At 37.3% G+C, this 22899-nt stretch overlaps 1 protein-coding gene across 8 annotated transcripts in view; it reads right to left on the bottom strand.

The window, feature by feature from the left end:
• KCNQ (KCNQ potassium channel) overlaps window positions 1-22899 on the bottom strand; it is a 108084-nt gene that overhangs the window by 76176 nt on the left and 9009 nt on the right. For all 8 annotated transcript variants that reach the window (XM_074102109.1, XM_074102108.1, XM_074102112.1 and 5 more), the window contains 2 exons: window positions 18882-19016; window positions 16539-16621 (listed from right to left, as the gene is read on the bottom strand). In XM_074102109.1, the coding sequence (XP_073958210.1) occupies window positions 16539-16621; window positions 18882-19016 (218 nt within the window). The remainder of the gene's footprint in view (window positions 1-16538; window positions 16622-18881; window positions 19017-22899) is intronic.

The raw sequence follows: 22899 nt of genomic DNA, 5'->3' as shown, positions 1-22899 counted from the left end.
AAAATGTTAAAAGATTAAGAAAAAATGATAATTGACGTATTAAAAAATACCTACTTAAGACTTACCTACTTAGAAAAAATTGTTCCGGTATTAATACCGGTATTGAAAAAGTCCGGTATTTGGAAGCCCTAGTTTAGACTAGAGATGTGCAAAATTTACCAAGGACTCTTAAGTGCATTATCAACTTTCACACATTACTACATGAATTATGATGCAGCTTGAAAAGTCCCGACTATAATTTAATATCTAGATTAAATTTTTAAATAATTTCTAAGTATCAACATCGTTTAATCAGTGTACAGCAAGTGTTGTCAGCCTCATTTTTTTAATATACCGTAGTTCTCGTGGACAGCTTACGCTGGCCAGTCTATTAGTTCATCTGGTTAAGATAAAAATACCAAGTAATTACAGTGCGTATGTCAATTTAACTCTAGACCAAATTACTTCCTTTTTGCTCAAAGTAACATTTGTACAGCAAATGTGAAAGACCAAGATTAGGAAAACATACGAGTAAATCTGCGAATTGGGAACTTCATATACCTAGGTACCTACACCATTAAATTTCTATGCAGGAGTAATGTTTATATTAACTAAATTTAATAAAATATGTGATTATGTCCATGTTTACAACTTGAAATAAAAAAATATGTCTATGTTTATCTTGTTGCTATATGTAGTTAGGTAGGTATGAAGTTCCTAATTCGCAACATACGAGTTAATCCAGATTTACTCTTATGTTTTCGCAATCCTTGTCTTTCGCAGTTGCTGTACAAATGTTACTTTGACCAAAATTAATTTGGTCTAGAGTTAAATTACTATTACTATATTTATACCTACTATAGTAAATGACACCGAAGCAGGCGCGGCCCGAGTATTTGGCTTATAATAACACAAATACACCATCATCGCAATTTTCCAGAAAACAGAAAACTTAGCCCAAAAGCGAGGCTCCCGACTGTGATGGAATTTTAGTTCCTTTTTATCACACCGTAATAGTTTTTTTATAACACCAACATAAATACATAACATAATAACACGTACTTAGGTTGTATGTCACGAGTGTGCCATTATTTATGATTAAAACAGTATTTTAAGCTTATAAAGCCCGCTATTTCCGTCCCAAAATTTGGTTGTATTAGGAAGTAGGTACTGGAAGGGTGCGAAGTACTAGGTGGGGGTAATGAAATCTATCGCAGCGCTCATAGTGGCCAAAAGAAGAAATAATCTAGGCTCTGCCATCTGTCATACTCATATGAATCTGTCATTAACAAAGCAATTTGTATATATAGACTTTAATTACCTAATTTTAGTAATAGATGTTTGTGTTATGATGCCAGTTTGAATTATTGAACACTGTCCCTGTTTTGTTCTTAATTCCTCTACATCTCGGACATGCCCAGCAACAATTTTCCTTATGAAACGGTTTGTGGTTGAAATTGTATACTGGTGATACTCACAAAACCGGTCTTCAAAATGATACTCATTTTGATCTGAAAACGATATTTAATTTATTACTAGCGATATAAGAACAATTATATAATTTTACTATTATTCAAAGAAATCAATAAGATAGCTTTTCTTTTCGTTTTACAATAAAAGTACAACTAAACATGAAGTAACAAACCCTAACATAACGAAAATAAAACACACTTGAATAAATTTTTCTTACCTCATTTAATTATAATGACCAAAAATGAATTCACAACCTTTTGTCCACCCAAACACACACACACATCACAGTAATTTTGTATTATAAATTAATACGTTATAGGTTTGATTTTTGTCACAATGTCGCGATGAAATTACAAAACGTCAGAGCATCAGAGCCAAAAAAGTTGCGGACGCTAGGTGGCTGATGTCGTGCACAGAGCCAATACTAAATATTCACAACACACTAGTTTATAGTATATTGTTGCACAAGCAGAAAGTTATTTATTACTATGATTGGGTTTTTTAGACTCTTTTTGTATTTTTTTATTTCAACTCCAAATTTGTTACTTTTACGGGTATCCCGTGAAACCACGCATAGGTTACAGGCTAAGGTGCAGCCAGTTACATATTTTATATGGTTTTTATACAGAATAAAAATTTCCGAACATAATCCATATAGCCTGCCAACTAAGTAACGCGTATTTTTAACATCGTGACGGGCAAGTAAACGTTAATCAAAAACAAAATTGAACTTAGACAAATTTTGTCATTTTCATATTTCTCACTTGTTTATTGTTGTTTACCTTCTCTTTGCGTTTGCCATACTTTTTACTAAAGTATGAAAACGTTTAAAGTTTACTATTTCTCTAATTTTATATTGTAATTAATAAGTACCCAGTCGAAGAAAAAGTATTGTATGCAACGTTGTACGTAAGTCAAAAAAAGCTCGTGGCGTTTTTTTCTTACGATGTTCGCTAAAACTCACATCGTAACTCACGCCACTCAAGCTTTTCTGAAGCCTGTTATACAACTGTTGCATAAAATACTATAAAAATACTTATACGCATTTAAATTAGAATCACTAATTGCAGACAAAAAGTTCTAAAAACGTTCCTAATTTCCGTTTCGCCTTTTGATTGCTAAGGCAACTTTAAATAATAGCAAGCTTATTCTTCTTAGGTAGGCGTGTTTCAGTTCGCCGCAAAACGAAACTTATAGCGTCTGTTGGTTACGATGTTTTTATGATAATTTCAACAAATACAATACAACAACAAGTGATGTATGCGCCAGATGCCATATTTCCCTCCCACGTACTACCATATACGTGTAGGTACACATTTCTTTACATATAGGTAAATGGCGAACGCTTAACATTAATGTTCACGTTATCTAAGTAGGTATCATATCGCCAATCAAGCTGACGAAACTTATAAGCCTGAATGCTGATGAATTTCTGAAGATTGATGTCGAAATGTTGTGACTTTGATTTAACTCTTGCCATTACTTTCTTATTCTGTGTCTTGTGATAAAATAATTGAAGGAGAAACTCTCACCCTTGTATTCACCTATTGCATTGATCACTATTTTACAACGTGGTCTAATTCCAAAACCATTTCGAGGATTAGGTTTATTCAATAATTTTATAACATTTTTGTAAAAAAATACTAAATGATCGTGTGCAAAAATAACGTTTGACCTTGTTTGACTTTCATCGTAAATAAACGTTATAATGTTATGTGGCGTTATCTGGGAAAAGGTATCTTGTTGTCGGTTCTAGTTTCCAAGATAATCGCGCTTAAAGTAAAATGTCAAAAAACCTTTTTTCTTTTTTTGCTCTATATTAATAAGCAGGGTCTAAATTTTAATTTGACAGAGACACAAGTTTTTAAATCGATTTTTATGAGTAAAAACATCCCTTAAAGTTTAGTAAGAAAGGTACCTTATTGTCGGTGCCGCTCTTGAATGTTTTCTGTGCGCTCGGTATCGGTTTGGAAGACGTGTCGGACGTCGGTACTTTGTCGGCGCGTCATCATCATCCCAGCCTATACGTCCCACTGCTGGGCACAGGCCTCCTCTCAGAATGAGAGAGCATGGGCAGTAGTTCCACTAAACTAACTAAACCACCTAATTCTAACACTGCCAGGTGACAGAAGCCATTACGTTTTTAGGGTTCCGGAGCCAAAATGGTAAAAAAGGACGGAACCCTTATAGTTTCGCCACGTCTGTCTGTCTGTCTGTCTGTATGTCCGTACGTCCGCGGCTTTGCTCAGGGACTATCAATGCTAGAAAGCTGTAATTTTGCATGGATATATACCTAAAAAATTTTAGGGTACTTCCCATAGACGTAAAGTGGGGCTGTTTTTTTTCCCATCCAACCCTATAGTGTGGGGTATCGTTGGATAGGTCTTTAGAACCATTAAGGGTTTGCTAAGACAATTTTTCGATTCAGTGATTTGTTTGCGAAATAATGAAACTTTAAAGTGCAAATTTTCATTAAAATCGAGCGTCCCCCCCCCCTCTATATGGTAGTAAGTATATCAAACTTTCAAGGAAAACTATAACGGCTAAGTTTGCTTGAGAATTATTAGTAGTTGTGGGCTGTTTCACCATCCTTTGATTAGTGTTAACCGACGGTTAAATGTGATGCCGTCTCCGTCTATTCGAACAAAACAAATATAGACGGCATCACACCTAGCCGCCAGTTAACACTAACCAATGGATGGTGAAACAGCCCCTAAGAGTAAATAGCAAAGTATAAAATATACCTAAACTGGGAAGATTCCGTATAAAATACGAAATCCTTGGAAAATATTACTTATTTTTTTCGTAAAGGCTATGGAACCCTATTTCGGGCGTGTCCGACACGCTCTTGCCCGGTTTTTTTTTAACAATTGTGATGGGCAAAGAGAAACTTAGTTTTTAACGCCGTGGCAGCTATGGGAGGCTATAATTCCGGTAACTTCTAAATAGGATAAAAAAATTTAAAGGCAACTAAAACCAAAATCCTTCAAATAGGTGTCTTAAATTCGCCTATTTTATGAAAAAAAAATATAAAAATAAACATCGTTTTTTTTGAGACCAATACCAATTACATTATTTCGGTCAAGGTTTACTGTGAATTCGCCTTTGAGATAATAAGTCATCATCATCCCAGCCTATATACCTACGTCCCACTGCTGGGCACAGGCCTCCTCTCGGAATGAGAGGGCTTGGGCCGTAGTTCCCTTCCCACGCGGGCCGAGTGCGGATTGCTTCGCAGGTTGTGCAGGTTTCCACACGATGTTTTCCTTCACCATAAAGCTCGTGGTAAATTTTAAATGTAATTTCGCAAATGAATTCTGAAAAACTCAGAGGTGCGAGTCGGGGTTTGAACCAACGATCCTTTGCTTGAGATGCCATAGGCCAAACCACTGGGCCACCACGGCTTATGTACGCACACGCCCGGAGATAATAAGTAAACTTACTAAAACGTTTCAACTAAAATATGATTTTTGACTATATCGATTTTTTTTAATGTATAATAAAAATATAGTATGAATCTGAATACTCTGAATTGGGATGTCCCAATTTTTGGCAACATATAATAAATCGAAAACCATTTGGAGAAATAGGCTTTGTGAAGCGTTTTCAGAAATCAGAATACAAAAATGTGATAAACTGAATTAAATAAACAAAATTTAAGTAATGACCCTCATTTGACCCCTGCAGTGTCGCGTCACAAAGGTAGTTCTAAAGCAGGTCTACACTCTTAAGCAAATCGACAGTTTGAAATGTTGCTGTCCTGCTTATAATAGCAAAGAGTGACAAAGATAGAACTTTAATAACATGATGCGCACCCGGCTGTCATTTATCGTAAAGTCCGAAATGTATACGAGTATTTCAAATGTATTTTACAAATTAAATTATTAAGTTACTACGTTACAAGTCAGCCGTGGTGGCCTAGTGGTTTGACCTATCGCCTCTCAAGCAGAGGGTCGTGGGTTCGAACCCCGGCTCGCACCTCTGAGTTTTTCGAAATTCATGTGCGGAATTACATTTGAAATTTACCACGAGCTTTGCGTTGAAGGAAAACATCGTGAGAAAACCTGCACAAACCTGTGAAGCGATTCAATGGTGCGTGCGAAGTTCCCAATCCGCACTGGGCCCGCGTGGGAACTACGGCCCAAGCCCTCTTGTTCTGAGAGGAGGCCTGTGCCCAGCAGTGGGACGTATATAGGCTGGGATGATCTATTTACTATCACACCATTAAACAAACAGGAATAACCGAAGCTAAAAGAAGAGAAATAAATAAAACTATTTGTCATGGTTCATTTAGGACCCTAAGCCGTGCTTGAATTATTGTCAAATTGTAATGCCACAGATTATGTTATGTACGACCTGAATTTTTCTAGGCAATGGAAAGTGGCTGTCTCACTGTGACGTCATCCAGCGTATTTTGTAAAAAAATATAAAAAATTAAATACTCATCCAAATTAAAAATCAATGAAAATGGTATCTTAAAATATCCAAAAATAAAATAAAAACTATAGGTTATTTTTTTTTGGTGCATCCCATGTTGTACGTATATCTTGGCATAAATAAGTAGGAGTAAAATTGAGGTAGCTAATATCGTGAAGTGGCGGTTTCCTACAATGTTTTTCGTTAGCGGCTACAGTACCTGGCTCTTATGACACCTTCTTCAATCTTTCAAATTGATTCGCTCCGATATACGTTCCGAATCGAGCATGATTGATCGTTACAATAACTCAACATGTGATAACGGTCCTCAGACCGAGGGGTTTCGTTTTCGTACCCCATCGAAGGGGTCCCCCAAGGAAATGCGGAGAAGACTTGATGAGGTTGGTACAATATGAAAAGTTTTAGACACCATTATACTTTTGATGTTTCGCTATTTTATTATAACATTGAATTGAAACTACAATTTGTTGGTGAACATACATAGCTCCCAAACTTAATTTTGTAATATGATAAAGTCAGTCAAAGTCAAAATATATTTATTCAATTTAGGATAACAAGCAAGAGAAGAATCCGGCAAGAAACTCAACGAGGTATATATTTTTAAACAAATAATAATGTAATGGCATCATCACTTAGCTAATGGCAATAGCTAAACGAGATTCATAAATAAAAATAATAATTTAAAAAATCAATAACCCGCGTGCAATATAATACCTAACAGTTGTTAAGGTAAAATGAACTGAAAATTGTATTGTATTGTATTGTAACTCTTATTATTGTATAAAACATATGAAAATCAAACAAGATCGAAACAAGACGAAAAAATTAAAATAAGCAAAAGATATGTCGGCGGCCAATCGTGAAATGGCCAGTTTAGGCAGATCATGAAATACCGTGGCATATCATGAAATACCTAGGCATATCATGAAACGCCGCCATATCGGTTCTGGACTTCGCTGGCCGCTGCCGCGGCACGCTCGCTTCGCTCGCTCGGCTTGTGCGTTGTGGTCACAATTCATACTAAACACTCCTCGCTTCGCTCGTCGTACCTAAATTTTTCTTATTTTCGGTATATCACGATGTGCTCGGTATAGATCTAGGAATATCGACGAACGCGTTGCTCTAATCGATCTGCCGTATTGTTTCTTAGGCACATCGTGATATGCCTGGCCAACTTCTAGGCATTTAGGCATGATATTAACATGAAATGGCGCCGTTTCACGATATGCCTAGGAATTTCGTGATCTGGCGGATTTAACGATCGGCCGCCGACAGATACAAGACCAAACACAAACGGTTACCTACTTTAACACATGTCCATGATAGTCCTTCAAAATTTAATGCAATGTTATGAAATGCAGACGGAGGCATGAGATTGAGTGATAGGTAACAAATCTTTACGAGCCGCAAAATAATTTTTATAGTTGCAATTATTAAGATTACATTTTTTAATGTTTTCAAAAATATCTGTATGTAAGTATGTACACAGATGTACTCGTATGTTTCTTGTAGATCGATTAGCGAACTGCATAGGTGGCGATAATCCTACTAATCCTACTAATATTATAAATGTGAAAGTTTGTGTGAGTGAGTGAGTGAGTATGTTTGTTACTTCTTTACGCTGAAACGGCTGGACGGATTTGGATGAATTTGGCGAAAAGTTAGTTTATAACCTGGATACTTTTAATCCCGATATTCCCACAGGATAGGGATAAAAGCTCGAAATAACAACCGCTGGTCTTAGAGTCATAAAATTTTGTATGTAGGTAGTTGAACGTCTGGAATAACACATAGGCTACTTTTTATCCCGATATTCCCACGGGATAGGGATAAAATCTCGAAATAATAACCGCTGGGCATAGAGTCATGAAATTTGGTATGTAGGTAGCTGGACCTCTGGAATAACACATAGGCTATTTTTTACCCCGATACTCCCACGGGATAGGGATAAAATCTTGTAATGATAACTGCTGAGCTTAGAGTAATGAAATTTGGTATGTAGGTAGTTGGACGTCTGGAATAACACATAGGCGACTTTTTGACCCGATATTCCCACGGGATACCTAGGGATAAAATCTTGAAATAACAACCGCTGGGCTTAGAGCCATGAAATTTAGTATTTAGGTAGCTGGACGTCTGGAATAACACAAACGACTTTTTGACCTGATATTCCCACGGGATACCTAGGGATAAAATCTCGAAATAACAACCACTGGGCTTAGAGCCATGAAATTTGGTATGTAGGTAGCTGGACCTCTGGAATTACCCCGATACTCCCACGGGATAGGGATAAAATCTAGAAATGATAACTACTGAGCTTAGAGTAATGAAATTTGGTATGTAGGTAGTTGGACGTCTGGAATAACACATACGCTACTTTTTATCCCGATATTCCCACGGGATAGTTTTGTAACTAAGGGACCCATACATCCCTATTATTATTTTGTAATTTTTTCTTTAATTTTATACTGTAGTTTTTAAGTATTTTATTTGTAATTATTTTATTTTGACAAAATGAGTTTCTGCCAAGTTTCTTGCGGCGCATTCTTCTTGGCATGATGGTCTTTCCGAAAGCGCTGGTAGTGTAAAAGTGCCATTGCGGCCTATTTACTGAATAAATGATTTGAATTTGAATTTTGAATTTGGATAGGGAAAATTTTTAGAAATTTCAGCACTGGGTTTAGGTCCTGAATTTTGTACAGTTATTCACAACACAACCGCAATGAAGACCACGATATAAATTTTGGAAATTTCCAGGGGAATTTTGTAAAACCCCGAAAAGTTCAATTGCAACTACAAGACCGAATAGTTTACGCGTGCGAAGCCACGGGTTAAAGCTAGTTATAGTGTAATCTTGGTATATAGTATAATCTCCAGCTAAGCACTCTATTTTCATTTCATGGCGTTATTGATAATAGTTTTTAACGAACAATAAAAAAAAGTATGTGTAATATGACTCTAATTTACGAAACCGGCCAGCAAGAGCGTGTCGAACACGCCCAAGATAAGGTTCCGTAGCCATTATGAAAATTCAAGTAATATTTTTAAGGATTTTTCGTATTGTGTACGGAATCTTCCAAGTTTAGGTATATTTTTAACAGACTTCAAAAAAAGAGGAAGTTATAAATTCGGTTGTATGTTTTTTTATGTTTGTTAAGTACCTCAGAATTCCGTCATTTATGCATCGATTTGAACATTTTTTTTGCATTCGTCTAGGAATGCTTTCAATTAGGTCCCATAAGCACCAAATCAGGATATGATGATTGGATCCTAAGGAAATCGAGGGAACTCTTCAAATTTTGTAGGGAAGCCTATGGTAATTTTGATATATTTAATAGTAACTCGTGCATTTGCTTTTGAAAATCATCATTTGGTGAAGTGGAACTGATGATGAAGACCACAGTTGACCATCGGAGTTGCTACTCAATAATTATATATATATATATATATATATATATATCCATACTATAATATTATAAATGCGAAAGTAACTGTCTGTCTGTCTGTCTGTTACGCTTTCACGCCTAAACCGCTGAACCGATTTTGATGAAATTTGGTACAGATATAGAATAGACCTTGGGAAAGAACATAGGCTATCATTTATTGCGAAAAAGAGGCTTTGAAGGGTTGAAATAGGGGATGAAAGTTTAGAAGGTAAAAGTTCGTCGTTGTCGAAGATAAAACCATGAAACTTGGCTTTTAGGCACTTAATAAGAAATAAATCGATGTTTGTTGGAGCTTTCTTTAAAATTTGACCTGTGAGGGGGTGAAATAAGGGATGAAAATTTATATGGAAGGTCGTCATCATCGAAGATAAAGCGATGAATCTTTATTAAATTTGCCGTTTCGGCACGTGATAAGAAGTAAATAGATATTTGCCCGCGCGTTTTTTTAAATTCTTCCTGTGAGGGGGTGAAATAGGGGATGAAAGTTTATATGGAATATCGTCATTGTCGAAGATAAATCGATGGCTCTTTATGAAACTTGGCATTTGGGCACGTGATAAGAGATAAATAGACATTTGTTAGCGCGTTTTTTAAAATTCTTCTTGTGAGGGGGTGAAATAGGGGATGAAAGTTTATATGGAAGATCGTCATTGTCGAAGATAAATCGATGGTTCTTTATGAAACTTATTGGCATTTGGGCACGTGATAAGAGATAAATAGATATTGTTTGCGCATTTTTTTTAATTCTTCCTGTGAGGGAGTGAAATAGGGGATGAAACTTTACCTGGAAGATCGTCGTTGTCGAAGATAAATCGATGGTTTTTTATGAAACTTGGCATTTGGACACTTACAAGAAATAAATAGATATTTGTTCAAGTGATTTTAAAAATTTTACCTGCGAGGTGATGTTAGCAGAGGGGATGATGTAGTGTTAGCAGAGCCGTTTAAGCTCAATCAAAATGTACGCAATGTGGGGTCATTTTAGATGGCTTAGACATAGTAGTTAGACATAGTAGTAGTACTTTGGACATAGACAGTCAGACATGAAAAATTATAATTTTCAGATTTTTCTTATCTATTGAGCTATAAGAGCTACCTTTATGCAAAATTCCAAGTTTCCAGGACAACCGGAAGTACCCTATTACTATTTCTGTTAAGGTGATTTACATGGAAACACCTTTTTAATGACTGTAGCTTTTGATTGCCTTGACTTAGAAGTTTGATTTTTCACAGCTTTCGGGCCTATTGACCTGAGTTTAGGGTTTCAATTTCAACTCGATACCGATACTCCGCTTTACGAGATAAAGGGTCTTGACAGACAGACGGACGGACGGACAGCAAAATGATCCTATAAGGGTTCCATTTTTTCCTCTTGAGCTACGGAACGGAACCCTAAAAACATTTGTTCCGGCGCTTTTCAAAATTTCGACCTATTTACTTGATAATATGGGGATGAAAGTTCTTAACGAATTCCAAAACAATTACTATAAGTATATTTATCGAAAATATGTGCTTAGTACAAAAGCCGTCTTAATTATAATCCTACCCTCCTAACTTACAATAAATGACGTTAGGTGTCAAGAGTTCATTATGAAGAATTAAGTAGCCCTTTTATGTTGGCAGGGTAGAATACACGTAGTATTGCTGAAATGTGGCTTCCCGCAAAATATTTATGTTTTACCAAAGAACATGGATGGATGGATAGGTGGATGGATAGATGGAAGAACTCAGATTCATCTTTACATTTCGCAAACAGATCACTGTATCGAAAAATCGTCTTGAAAAGCCCCCCAATGGTTTTAAAAGACCTATCCAACGATACACTACACTATAGGGTTAGACGAGAAAAAAAGTCACTCTCACTTTACGTCTATGAGAGGTACCCTAAAAAAACTTTTTTTTTATCACCTTGTCGGCGTGAATGATATGTATATTCATGCCAATGCTGAGCTTAGCCGAGGACAGACAGACAGACGCACAGACATGGTGAAACTTTTTATATGGGTTCCTAGTTGACTACGGAACCCTGAAAAAAGAACTTAATAATTTGTACTACGTATAGGCCGTGTAGGATGAGTACGCATTTGTTCTTATGTAACCGGCTAGCCGGTCGGAGAAAAAAAATATAATACAAAAGAAAAATATATACAATTATTTCAGTCAGCACTGCTCTTGTAGATAAATTAAAAAAAACACTGGCCTGAGACTTCTAGGACAGGTAGAGAAACAGGGCAGGGTGATAAGGTAGCCTCGGATTTTTTTTTTTCTGTAAGCGGCCAGTTGCGCACCGCGGAGGTTTGCCACGTTACACTTATGCCCTATTAATTTAAATTTATTTTTATCTTTTGGGACCATACCTTGGAAGCTAAGGGGTGTGCTTCCCTAATGTCGAATATGATTTATCTAACTTTCTGAGTACTTATGAGAGATGAAAATCCCTTTTATAAGTACTCGCAACTCTGTAACTGAACTCCAGCGCTAAGCGACACGAGTGACGGGCGACACGGGTGAGCCGACAATTACAGTTGAGTTCATAAAGTGAGCAAAAATTTTATCAAAAATATCTGAACACGCTTCTATGCCGGCCGTTAACAATAGAGTCGTGTTCAGATATTTTTATCAAATTTTTGCTCACAAGTTTATGAACTCGACTGTACAACACAACAATCTATATACGTTTTCTGATTTGGCATGTGTGAAATACGTAGGTACCTACTTGTCAAATTATAAGTATGAAAATAAAGCAAAATCAACAACTAAGTCGTACTGTACTCGAAGACACAACAAATAATATATAAAGCCGGCTACGAAGCGAGGCATATTTCAAAGATTTTAAATTATAATAGTTATACTTAAGCTTTGACAAGGGTTTAATCAGTGCTTAAGCGACAGTGGGAATTGACAAGGTGCGAAGTTGAACTGTTTAACATGCTAATTGAAATAAATAATTCCTGCCACTTTGCTGTCAGTCAACTTAAATAACAAGTGAATTGTTAATCCGGTCTACGGTACTCGGTTAGAGCTTTAATTTTTTCTAGGAAAAAGGGCACTAAATTGGTTTGTTTTTACTTTACTCGTAATGAGTAATGAGATGATAAGATCTACAATGTAAAAACCTAATCATGTTTGTTCAATAGTGAATTTCCCCAGCGGGTTGTCTATTTAGGCACATCAACTATTGCTGCACGGCAGAAGATATCTTCTTTACTTGTAATAATGGAAAAATAAGATGGATGATTTTGTTCATCACGCGAGCAACCGACTATTTGGCCTCGTCGGCAATGAGTGATGCCTATTCTAGAATCAATAGGGAGTTAAGTTCCCAAAACCAACAAAGCGTAGTTACAATCCTTGATAAGTGCGCTTATCGAGAGAATCACATTAAACGATTTCCGTTCAATATTGATTTGTCACACTTACCCGTTTTCGTGGTGAAGTACTGCCAGTTTACTCGGTGTATTGGGCTCGTAAAGAACTAGCGTAATTCTCCTAGCAAATACTGATTAGCGAGAAATATTGCTCTAGTGTCGTTCCAGAGGTTAATAAACAGTGATTATGAGTGTAATTTTCGCAGCGTTTGATGTGTTCAAATATATACTTATCGTTTTGATATACCAAGCGGACGGAATACCTGACATTTGATATACCATTTATTGGGTGGGTACAGTGAACACTTACTTATAGGTAGAGTAATTCACGATGACGCGTGTCGTGGTTCTTATTACAATGTCATTAATGTCTAATTTTGTCAAAATGAAGTGTCTTCGTGGATGGCACTAGGTATATATACCTACGCAATAAGATTTGTCCGTGATGTTGACATCTACCCGTGATAGTCGGTACCTTAATGTGTATGCCACATGTGATATACTCGTATATGTTGTGGACCAAGTGATAAATTGGTCATTATTGATAATGCCCGGACATTATGAATAATGACCAATATGAGATAGCAATTTGATAAAAACTATTCAATTAATTACATTGCCCGGGCATTATACATATAATCATTATAATCTCTATCCCCTATTGGGCAAAGTAATATACCGCATTAAGTTTTTTTAAGCATCCTGGTTTCTAATAACTTAATATAATATGTAAGATTTTTAAATCAAGTGTTTAAAATTTAAACTTTAAATAGTACCTACAAGTATTCATGCAGCGATTAAGTGTGATTGCTGCGCGCAGATTAGAATCCGCGGCGTCGGCGTCGGTAGCATAGCACTACTTTACCCACTGGGTACGAATATTGCATCGCAGTTACGAATTTATAGAGGTCTGTGCCGTACTTCGCTCGCCGACGTAACTTAATAAGGTAGAGAGATCCCCTCATCAATTGGTAAAGCGGTTTTATCTAGCTTGTTCAGAAATCGGTAGGGGTAGATACATTAACAATGAAATCTACTTTGTTGAAATTTAAATGATCACAGGAAGTGGTGAAACAATTGCGAGTTGCGGTAGGTAGTTGTTTGTGGGGTCGGTGCGGAGGAGTGGGTATCATGCGGTGCGTTGCGGCTATGTTTGCCGGCGAGGCAACAAGGCAACAAGGTAACGAGGCAACAAGGCTGGTCTCGGGCGGGCCGGCTCCCCCGAGAGCGCGGCGGCCGCACGAACTAGCGCCAGGGGAGACCGGCCGAAAATGTGAAGGTCGCGGCAGATTGGTCGCACCTGAAATAGGGTCACTTCGCCACGGTTTATAGACGGAACGTGACTTTTACTTGGAAATGTTGAGGATGACTGTACATCTACATACAGCCTACATTTTTTTTATTATTTTTGCTTTATGATATTTGTTTACGTTTCAGAGCAACTTTTCTTCGCGGTTGTTATTTTCCTGTTCCTAGCTGAAAGATGCCTTCATAACATTTTTTTTATGAACCTGTTCTATTATTCAACAATCGATATGTTGCCCCTTCAATACTAAAAGGATATAGAATCTTTAATATATAAGGTTACATAAGGTTTTCTGTTTTTTTTTAGTTAAGTATAATATATTTTTTTGTTTGTTGTGCCGAATTTTGGTAAATAAATTTATTCTTTCTTTTCTTTCTTTAGAAGTAACAGGCTTTTTTAATAATTTGTTATCTTTAATACTGCGGTCTATCAGCCACGGTACTACGCAGGATATAGAAGATTTAATATATTATATAAGGTTATAGTTATATGTATAAGGTTTTTTGTTATTTTTAGCCGAATTTTGGTAAGGAAATTTATTCTTTCTTTCTTTCTTTTCTTTCTTTAGAAGTAACGGTTTTTTTTTTATAATTTGTTATCTTTATACCGCGTTCTTTTAGCTAACCGTAACGGTACTACGCGGCCAATGAATAACGAAGATTTCGTCTCAAAGGAAACTGCGACTCCGATGGAGTAATTTCTGTATTATATTACCAAAAATACTTCAGTACTAACCGATTGACTGAGTCACTAACGAACTGGCTAATCACCGTCTATCCCAAAACGTTACGGGTAGCAATATATGTATATTATGTAATTTCGAGAGACTATATTTTACCTAATTCTTTTTTTTTATTTGTGAATGAATGGGATGTTAAAGGGCCGTCGGCTTTTTTTCACTAGCTCATAGTCATTAAGTCTGTGCCCGGTTTTTTTTAGGACGGACTAATTTCTTCCGTGGGTGTCGTAAAAGGCGACTAAGGGACCTTATAATAAATAAATAAATAAATATCACGGGACAATTCACACCAATTGACCTAGTCCCAAAGTAAGCTTAGCAAAGCTTGTGTTATGGGTACTAAGCAACGGATAAATATAATTATATAGATAGATAAATACTTAAATACATATTAAACACCCAGGACCCGAGAACAAACATTCGTATTTTTCATACAAATATCTGCCCCAACACGGGAATCGAACCCGGAACCTCAAGCTTCGTAGTCAGGTTCTCTAACCACTAGGCCATCTGGTCGTCTAAAATACCTCTACTTACCTTAAATATTCTTTTCTTGTAATTTTTCCTTTAATTGTATACTGAAGTTTTTAAGTATTTTATTTGTAATTATTTAAAAAAAATGACTTTCTGCCAAGTTTCTTTGCGGCGCATTTCTTCTTGGCAATGATGGTTTTTTCCTAAAGCGTTTAAAACCGACCAAGAGCGTGTCAGACACGCCCAAAATAGGGTTCCGTAGCTATTACGAAACAAATAAGTTATATTTTTTTAAGGATTTCGTATTTTATACGGAATCTGCCAAGTTTAGGTATATTTTATACCTTAGGCTGCTATTTACTCTTAAACTACTAATATTTCTCAAGCAAACTTAGCCGATATAGTTTTCCTTGAAAGTTTGATATACTTACAACCATTCTGAATTTTTGTCAAATTTTTCCACCCACCAGTTTAGATTTTAGAGGGGGCGGGGGGACGCTCGATTTTAATGAAAATTTGCACTTTAAAGTTGAATATTTTGCAAACAAATCACTGAATCGAAAAATCGTATTAGCAACCCCTTAATGATTTGAAAGGACCTATCCAACGATACCCCACACTATAAGGTTGGCTGAAGAAAAAAAAACACCCCCACTTTACATCTATGGGAGGTACATTAATAAATTTTTTGTTTTAAATTTTTATTGTACTATTTTGTCGGCATAGTTTACATACATAATCGTGCAAAATTATAGCTTTATAGCATTGATAGTCCCTGAGCAAAGCCGCGGACGGACAAACAGACAGACAGACATGGCGAAACTATAAGGGTTCCGTTTTGGCCATTTTGGCTCCGGAACCCTAAAAACGACGTGTGAAAGTGCCCATGGCCTATTTAATGAATAAATGATTTTATTTTTAATTTTGAATTTGAATTTGAATATGACAATGGGCAGCAGCGATCTCCATTGCCAACTACAAACCCCGGACTCCAGCACTGTGGTGTGGAAGGCAGGAGGAAACCACCTCTCCATTTTTGCACACGAATCGTCAATCTTAATCAACACGACTACTCTGTCAAGAGTGAGTGACAGAAGTAGAATGGTTATGAAACCTTGTTTGTAGTAGGTATTAAATAAATACATATTTCAGATGTGGCAAATTCATTACCTAAGAAAAGCCTGGATCTTACTTACACCTATCAACCATAATTATGCCCAAAGAATTGATTAGATAATAATATGAGGTTTTGTCCGTTAGGTATTTTACATTTTAAATAACTATGTACTACTTAATAAATAATATAAAGCACTTACCTATTATGCAGAAAGGTCGCCTCAAAAATTTGAGACGACCCATTGAACCCTGGTACCGGGACCGGCATCCTGACGACCATAACCTAAGCAAACAAGACATTGAGTATTAATATTTCAGCTTTTAATAAAACGAAGAGGGCCGGTCATTAGTTCTTAATACCCTTCGCTTGACGCAACGCGGGCGCGAGCGCCGGAGATAAGCTGCGCGCCCGGCGCGGCGAGTCATTCGTCACTCATTGTGGATGGATTGCTCGGTGCTCCTCCAAAGCCGGAGCCCGCGCCCGCGCCCGCGTTACGCTCAGATGAACCATTTATTGTTCACTCAGATTTAAGAAAATTAAAAAGAAATACTCGTCTTGTTTCTTTCTCTAATACGTTTTCGCAATTAATCTTTAAAAGTTTAAGAGGTTGGCATAAAGTTCAGAGCCTCGGTCTTTGAAGATTCTATTTATGTTCCCACTTTCTTAGTTTGGAGTGGAGGAGGACAATGCTGTTAAAGTACCGTGGTGACATTTGCATAATTTGTATTAGGGTAGGTATAATCTGGAAATTCTAAGCATACATATTTTAATAACTGTAGGTACAGTCACCTGCATTAATATCTGCCACAGCGGGGCGTGCAAAAATATCTGACACATCCTACTGACCCTAGTAATAGAGTCGTATCAGATACCTAATTATGCATGCTTGGTTGTGTCAGATATTGATGCTGGTGACTGTACAATACAAACCGTACAAATAGTAAGAAATGTTACTTATAAGTAAAGTACATTCGAGAAAATTAAGTAAAACTATAGGCACTTACTTCAAAATCAACATTACAGGTATGTGTATATTTTCATCAGTTCATATTCACTACAGAACTCTAAAACATTCACTATCGCACTTTTAAAAATACTTTAATTGAACCAGAACAGATTCCAGCCAATAGTGAATTTATAGGTGGCTTTGTAAATCAAATTACTTTTAGATTCGAAAGATTTATAATCTAATATAAATAAAACGTCGGAAGCCGTCTAATCTGTTTAATGAAAAAAAGGGGCCTGCTTCACCACTCCCTGATTACCTGCCACCTGACGCAAACTATCTCAGAGATTAACGAAAATATGTTAAGAGCAGGAAAAATGTGGGGCAAGTGAGACATATTCAATTTAGCGCAAAATCCAGCCCATTCATAGTCCAAAGTGAGACTGTAACGTTAGACATGACTGTGTTTAAGACAATAAAAGTGTCGCTTATCCAGTTTCGCTTTCTTTACGCAAAAAATAAAGTCAAGGACATCTATCCGTATGTAGTGGTGTGGCCGAGAGCTTGAGTTTTAGCTGAGAGCTTTTGTTTTTGTTTGATTTTTGTACAGTCTTATAGCCTGGCTTTATTGGCGGAACCAGCTCTTAAGCGACTAACGGTGGTGATTTATGACACACACCGTTGTTATTTTACTATCTAATACAAAAGTGAGTAAAGTTTGTGAATGTTTTGGGTATTATGACACATAAAAATGATAACTAGTTAGAGATTAACAAATGAGTCGGTTAGTCTTAGTTACGATCCAAGGTGACTTCGAATTCCAAAGGGGAAACGAGTTTCTAAGCCTTAAGGTATGTATATAGGTTTGTATTTTTTCTGAAATTACCGTCCTTTTTATTATTATTAGCGAACATTTTTCTAGTGTTCATAGTGAAACCTCTGAAACCACCCTACTTTTTATAAGGTCACGGCGCTCCATTTTATGGTGGCCAGTGGTTGTAAACTTTTCTCAATTTTTAGCTAAGAGGTAAGCTTGGTTGAATTCTTTACACTTTGAATACAAATTAATTTATAAAACATTTTGTCAACCATATTTAAAAAATCCTTCAAATTATTTTAAATAGCATGGCCTCTTGCCCTCTTGTTTTGAGAGGAGGCCTGTGCCCAGCAGTGGGACGTTTATAGGCTGGGATGATGATATATAATTGGCCTGAGACAGACAGATAACCTTCTAAGTACTGACTTTTTTTGTCATACATACATAGACATCATCATACATCAGACCAAGTGGAGAATTCTATGTCTTGTTATTTCGGAAATTACTTACATAAAATTAAAGTTCTTATTTCATTGAAAAATTTGTACTCTACGTAGTACTTTCGGCAGTTATTCGTACAATTGATTTGTACTTTATGAAGTTCACGAGAACTTACGAGGTTAAGGCAAGGAATTAGTTTCGCCGCTTGTAACTCTAAAGTTCCATCCAGCTAAACGAAGTCTCTCTTCCAAAATATCCTCTGCAAAAATACACTATTTATAGGTGCACAAATGGCTGCGCTGTTAAAGGCAACCTTCAAGTCGACAGAAATCATTTACCTTAAAAAGAATTCGATGGCGAACCAAACGACGACGACAGTTTCCATGTAGAAGAGGACGATCCCAGCGCGCGCCTCGTACTCCTCGATAGTGGAGAACACGGACAGCGACAGGCACATGAACACCATCAGGAACCTGCACACAACACACAACCCACCACTCAACCTTCTACTTTAACAGTGCTTACCCATCAGGATGTGCGGAGAAGGAGAAATCGTAGATATAGGAAAATCGAATTAGAATTAAGACACAGGCCCTATACTACGAAGTGCAAAATTCGAACTTCGTATCTTGTCGCCCCGCTGGACGCTAATATTATTAAATTCGAGAATGAGAGGGACGCTATGATACGAACTTTGATTTTACAGGGTACACAAAAATTGAGAGAGAAAAACATTGTGCCTATAATTACTATAGTACCTATAGGTACCTATGTATAGTACCTAGGTGCTTAGGGCGGTTACAGACTAGCGTTTGCGCGTATACGGCCGTTTTTGGCATACGCGCTTACATGGCTGCCAAATTAAACCGAACGTGCGTTAAAAAATAAAACAAAAACGCACCTGGACGCGCGTACACACGCTTCCAAAAATGAGCTTATACACGCAAATGAAACGCTAGTCTGAAACCGCCCTTAGTGTCATTGTACGGTCACCAGCATATCGGACACAAGCGTCATAAATATCCAATACGACTCTATTTCTAGGGCCGGAAGGACGTGTCAGATATTTTTGCACGCTCCGCTGTGGCAGATATTAATGCTGGTGACTGTACGTTACGACAACCCCGGTGACATTTAATGTAAGTAAACTTTTCAAAAAACAACGATTTTTTGATCTTACTCTGTAAGAGCTACGTCACAGGAATTTTCATAAAATTACTCTAACAATAATATTTATAGATAATTGATTGATTCAGGCGTTACTTTGCAGAGGTCCACAAGGTGCGACAGAGTAAAAACGTGATCTGTTTCTTTTGATTCTGAGTGGACGACAATGGTACGAAGACAGAAAAACCAGATAAAGAGACCAGAGCAACTGGTCTCTTTATCTGGTTTTTCTGTGCATCCATGTCTCAGTTTGTATTTTTGATATAGTTTCACGGGATACCCGTAAAAGTAACAAATTTGGAGTTAAAATAAAAAATACAAAGATGCTCCAAAAAACCAATCATAAATTAACAAAAAAGTAAAACCGACTCCAAAAAAATAACCAAAAATTGGAATTGAGACTACAAAACCCTTGAAAATATTTTTCTAGGTACACCTACTAGCCCGAAGTCGGTGACTCAGCACGACCCAGCAGGAGGGATTGAAACCCCTAGTATATCTAGGTGAGGTAGACGACTGTTGTTTTATTCCTGCTGGCTCGTGCTGAGGCATCGACTTCGAGCTAGTAGGTACCTAGAAAGATATTTTCAAGGATTTTGTAGTCGGTTCCATTTTTCGTTGTTTTTTTATTTTTTATGGAATCGGTTTTATTAAGTGGTATGTTCACAGATATGTGATTTCAAACGTCAATCCCCAGGCATTACTTAATTTAATTATGCACGACACAGTCAATGGTACCAAAACTAATTACTAATATTATAAATGTAAAAGTGAGTATATTATTAGGCTTATAAAATTAAATATATTGACCCGGATAACTCACGTCTTAAATCGAGTTTAGCTCGAAATGTTTCGGGCTAATCCGTAGCCCTTCGTCTTCGGAGCAACGCGACTCAGCGGCTGCTGCAACACGCGCACTGCGCGCCGCCGCTCTGCTCGCGCGACTACCCGACGAAACTGACACCGGCACACAACTACCCACGTTTTCATCATCATTTTCATGTCTCATTTTGAATGTCAAATGTAGGGTAGCACACAACACTAACCACATCGCTCTGTAAAGGTACGTTCACACACACCGATGACGCAGCACGAGTATTTAACACCGTTTTCCAACTCGGAGGTACCGTCACACCACTATCCCTGTTGAAATTCGGACGAAGACTAATCTCGATGGCTTCACGCACTTTCCGCGGTATGAAAAATTTCTCTCTCGCAAGTACAGATACCTTATCAAATCTGATATAGTGCGTCGAATCCGAGTCCATTGAGTGCTCGGCCACAGCAGACCCCTTGTCGTCCTGTTTCCTTATACTGCGTATGTGCTCCGATACCCTTGTGGAAAGGTTTCGTCCAGTCTCTCCGATATAGCTTTTGCCACAGGAACAGGGAATCATATATACCCCGGGAGCACTCAGGGGCTCCTTATCCTTCGGCGAACGTACCAACTGTCTGAGCTGCATATGAGGACGGAAAATCGACTTGATGCTATATTTTCGGCGTAACAAGTGTCCGATTTTATCCGTCACCCCTTTTATAAACGGTAAATATACCGGAACCCTCTCAGCTACCACCGGTCTTTGAAAACTCGTGCTGCGTCATCGGTGTGTGTGAACGTACCTTTACAAAGCGATGTGGTTAGTGTTGTGTACTACCCTACATTTGACAGTTGTAATGAAAATAATGATGAAAACGCGGGTAGTTGTGTGCCGGTGTCAATTTCGTCGGGTAGTCGCGCGAGCAGAGCGGCGTCGCGTTGCTCCGAAGACGAAGGGCTACGGATTAGCCCGAAACATGTCGAGCTAATCTCGATTTAAGACGTAAGTTATCCGGGTCAATATATTTAATATGAGTGAGTCTCACGGTAGTTTCATGCTTATAAAATTGTTAGGCTTTCACGCGTAAAATACTCAACCGGTCGCGATGAACGTCTGGGGCCCCTAGAAGGACACAGAGCAGTTTTTATCCCGGAAGGTTCTGTAGTGCTCAAAGGTGCGTGATAACGAATTCTTCGCAGACCAAGACGTGGTTTTTGTTATTTGTTAATATGCAATATCTTTATTTATCTCTATTACCATTCTGAGTTTCAGGTCAGATTATTATCAAGCGTTAGAGATACAACGAAAACAAAAATAATAAGTTTCTTGTTGGACAATGGACTCCCCTCAATTTTTTTTTGTTTTAGTGGTAATAGACACGTTATGGATAAAATTCAGCAAATTAAAATATAAGAATAAGCTAACTCGAAATAAGATAAGTACCTATAGTTGAAACTAAATATAAACAAACTTCAGTTGCCATATTGGGTACATTCAAAGATTTTAAACATTTTACTTATCTATCATTGTAATACTAAACAAGACTAGTGTATTTCAATACAGAAATGTAAATGTTTAGATAGTTTAATGGGGGCATTTCAATATTTAAGACACCAATTGACGTTGTTTTGTTTACATTTAGTTAAATACCTATCCAAACCAAGTATATATAATGTGTTAATTAGATTTTTTTGTGCTCTTTTAGCCTCTTAGTCTATGTTTACGAGTACTTTTCTTTTTTTATTCAACTGAATGGCAAACGAGCAAGTGGGTCTCCTGATGGTATGAGATCAGCACCGCCCATAAACATCTACAACACCAAGGGTATTGCAGATGCGTTGCCAACCTAGAGGCCTAAGATGGGATACCTCAAAAGCCAGTAGTTTCATGCGGCTGTCTTACTTTGCACGCCGAAACACAACAGTGCATGCACTGCTGCTTCACGGCCGGATTAGCGAGCAAGATGGTGGTAGACAAAGACACACATTGCACATAGTGACACTAAAATCCTACTTCCTCCTTATATTATAAATATGCGAAAGCTTGTTAGTTAGTTAGTGTGTGTGTGTGTGTGTACGTTTGTTACTCCTTCACGCTATCATTTGTCACCCTGTGAGTATGGGACCTTAAATAGCAAGCAACTTTTAGATTATTGAACAATACTTACCTACCGAAATACAATTTTTTTAGTCCCAAAAATCCAGTGAGGCAATAAGAAAATATGTTTTTATTGAGCCCTTACATCGTGTCGAGAAGCTCGCGCCAGACTTCAACTATGTTTTCTTGGCAAAAAGGGTCACAGAAGCATAATATGACTACATCGCAAACTCGCAACGCCGTTTAGGTTTGTATGCGACGTATGTACTTTTGG

Source organism: Choristoneura fumiferana, chromosome 18, assembly GCF_025370935.1.
Source record: "Choristoneura fumiferana chromosome 18, NRCan_CFum_1, whole genome shotgun sequence".
NCBI lineage: Eukaryota > Metazoa > Arthropoda > Insecta > Lepidoptera > Tortricidae > Choristoneura > Choristoneura fumiferana.
The sequence above is the reverse complement of the archived record's forward strand: the minus strand, read 5'-3'. Positions and strand labels throughout refer to the sequence as shown.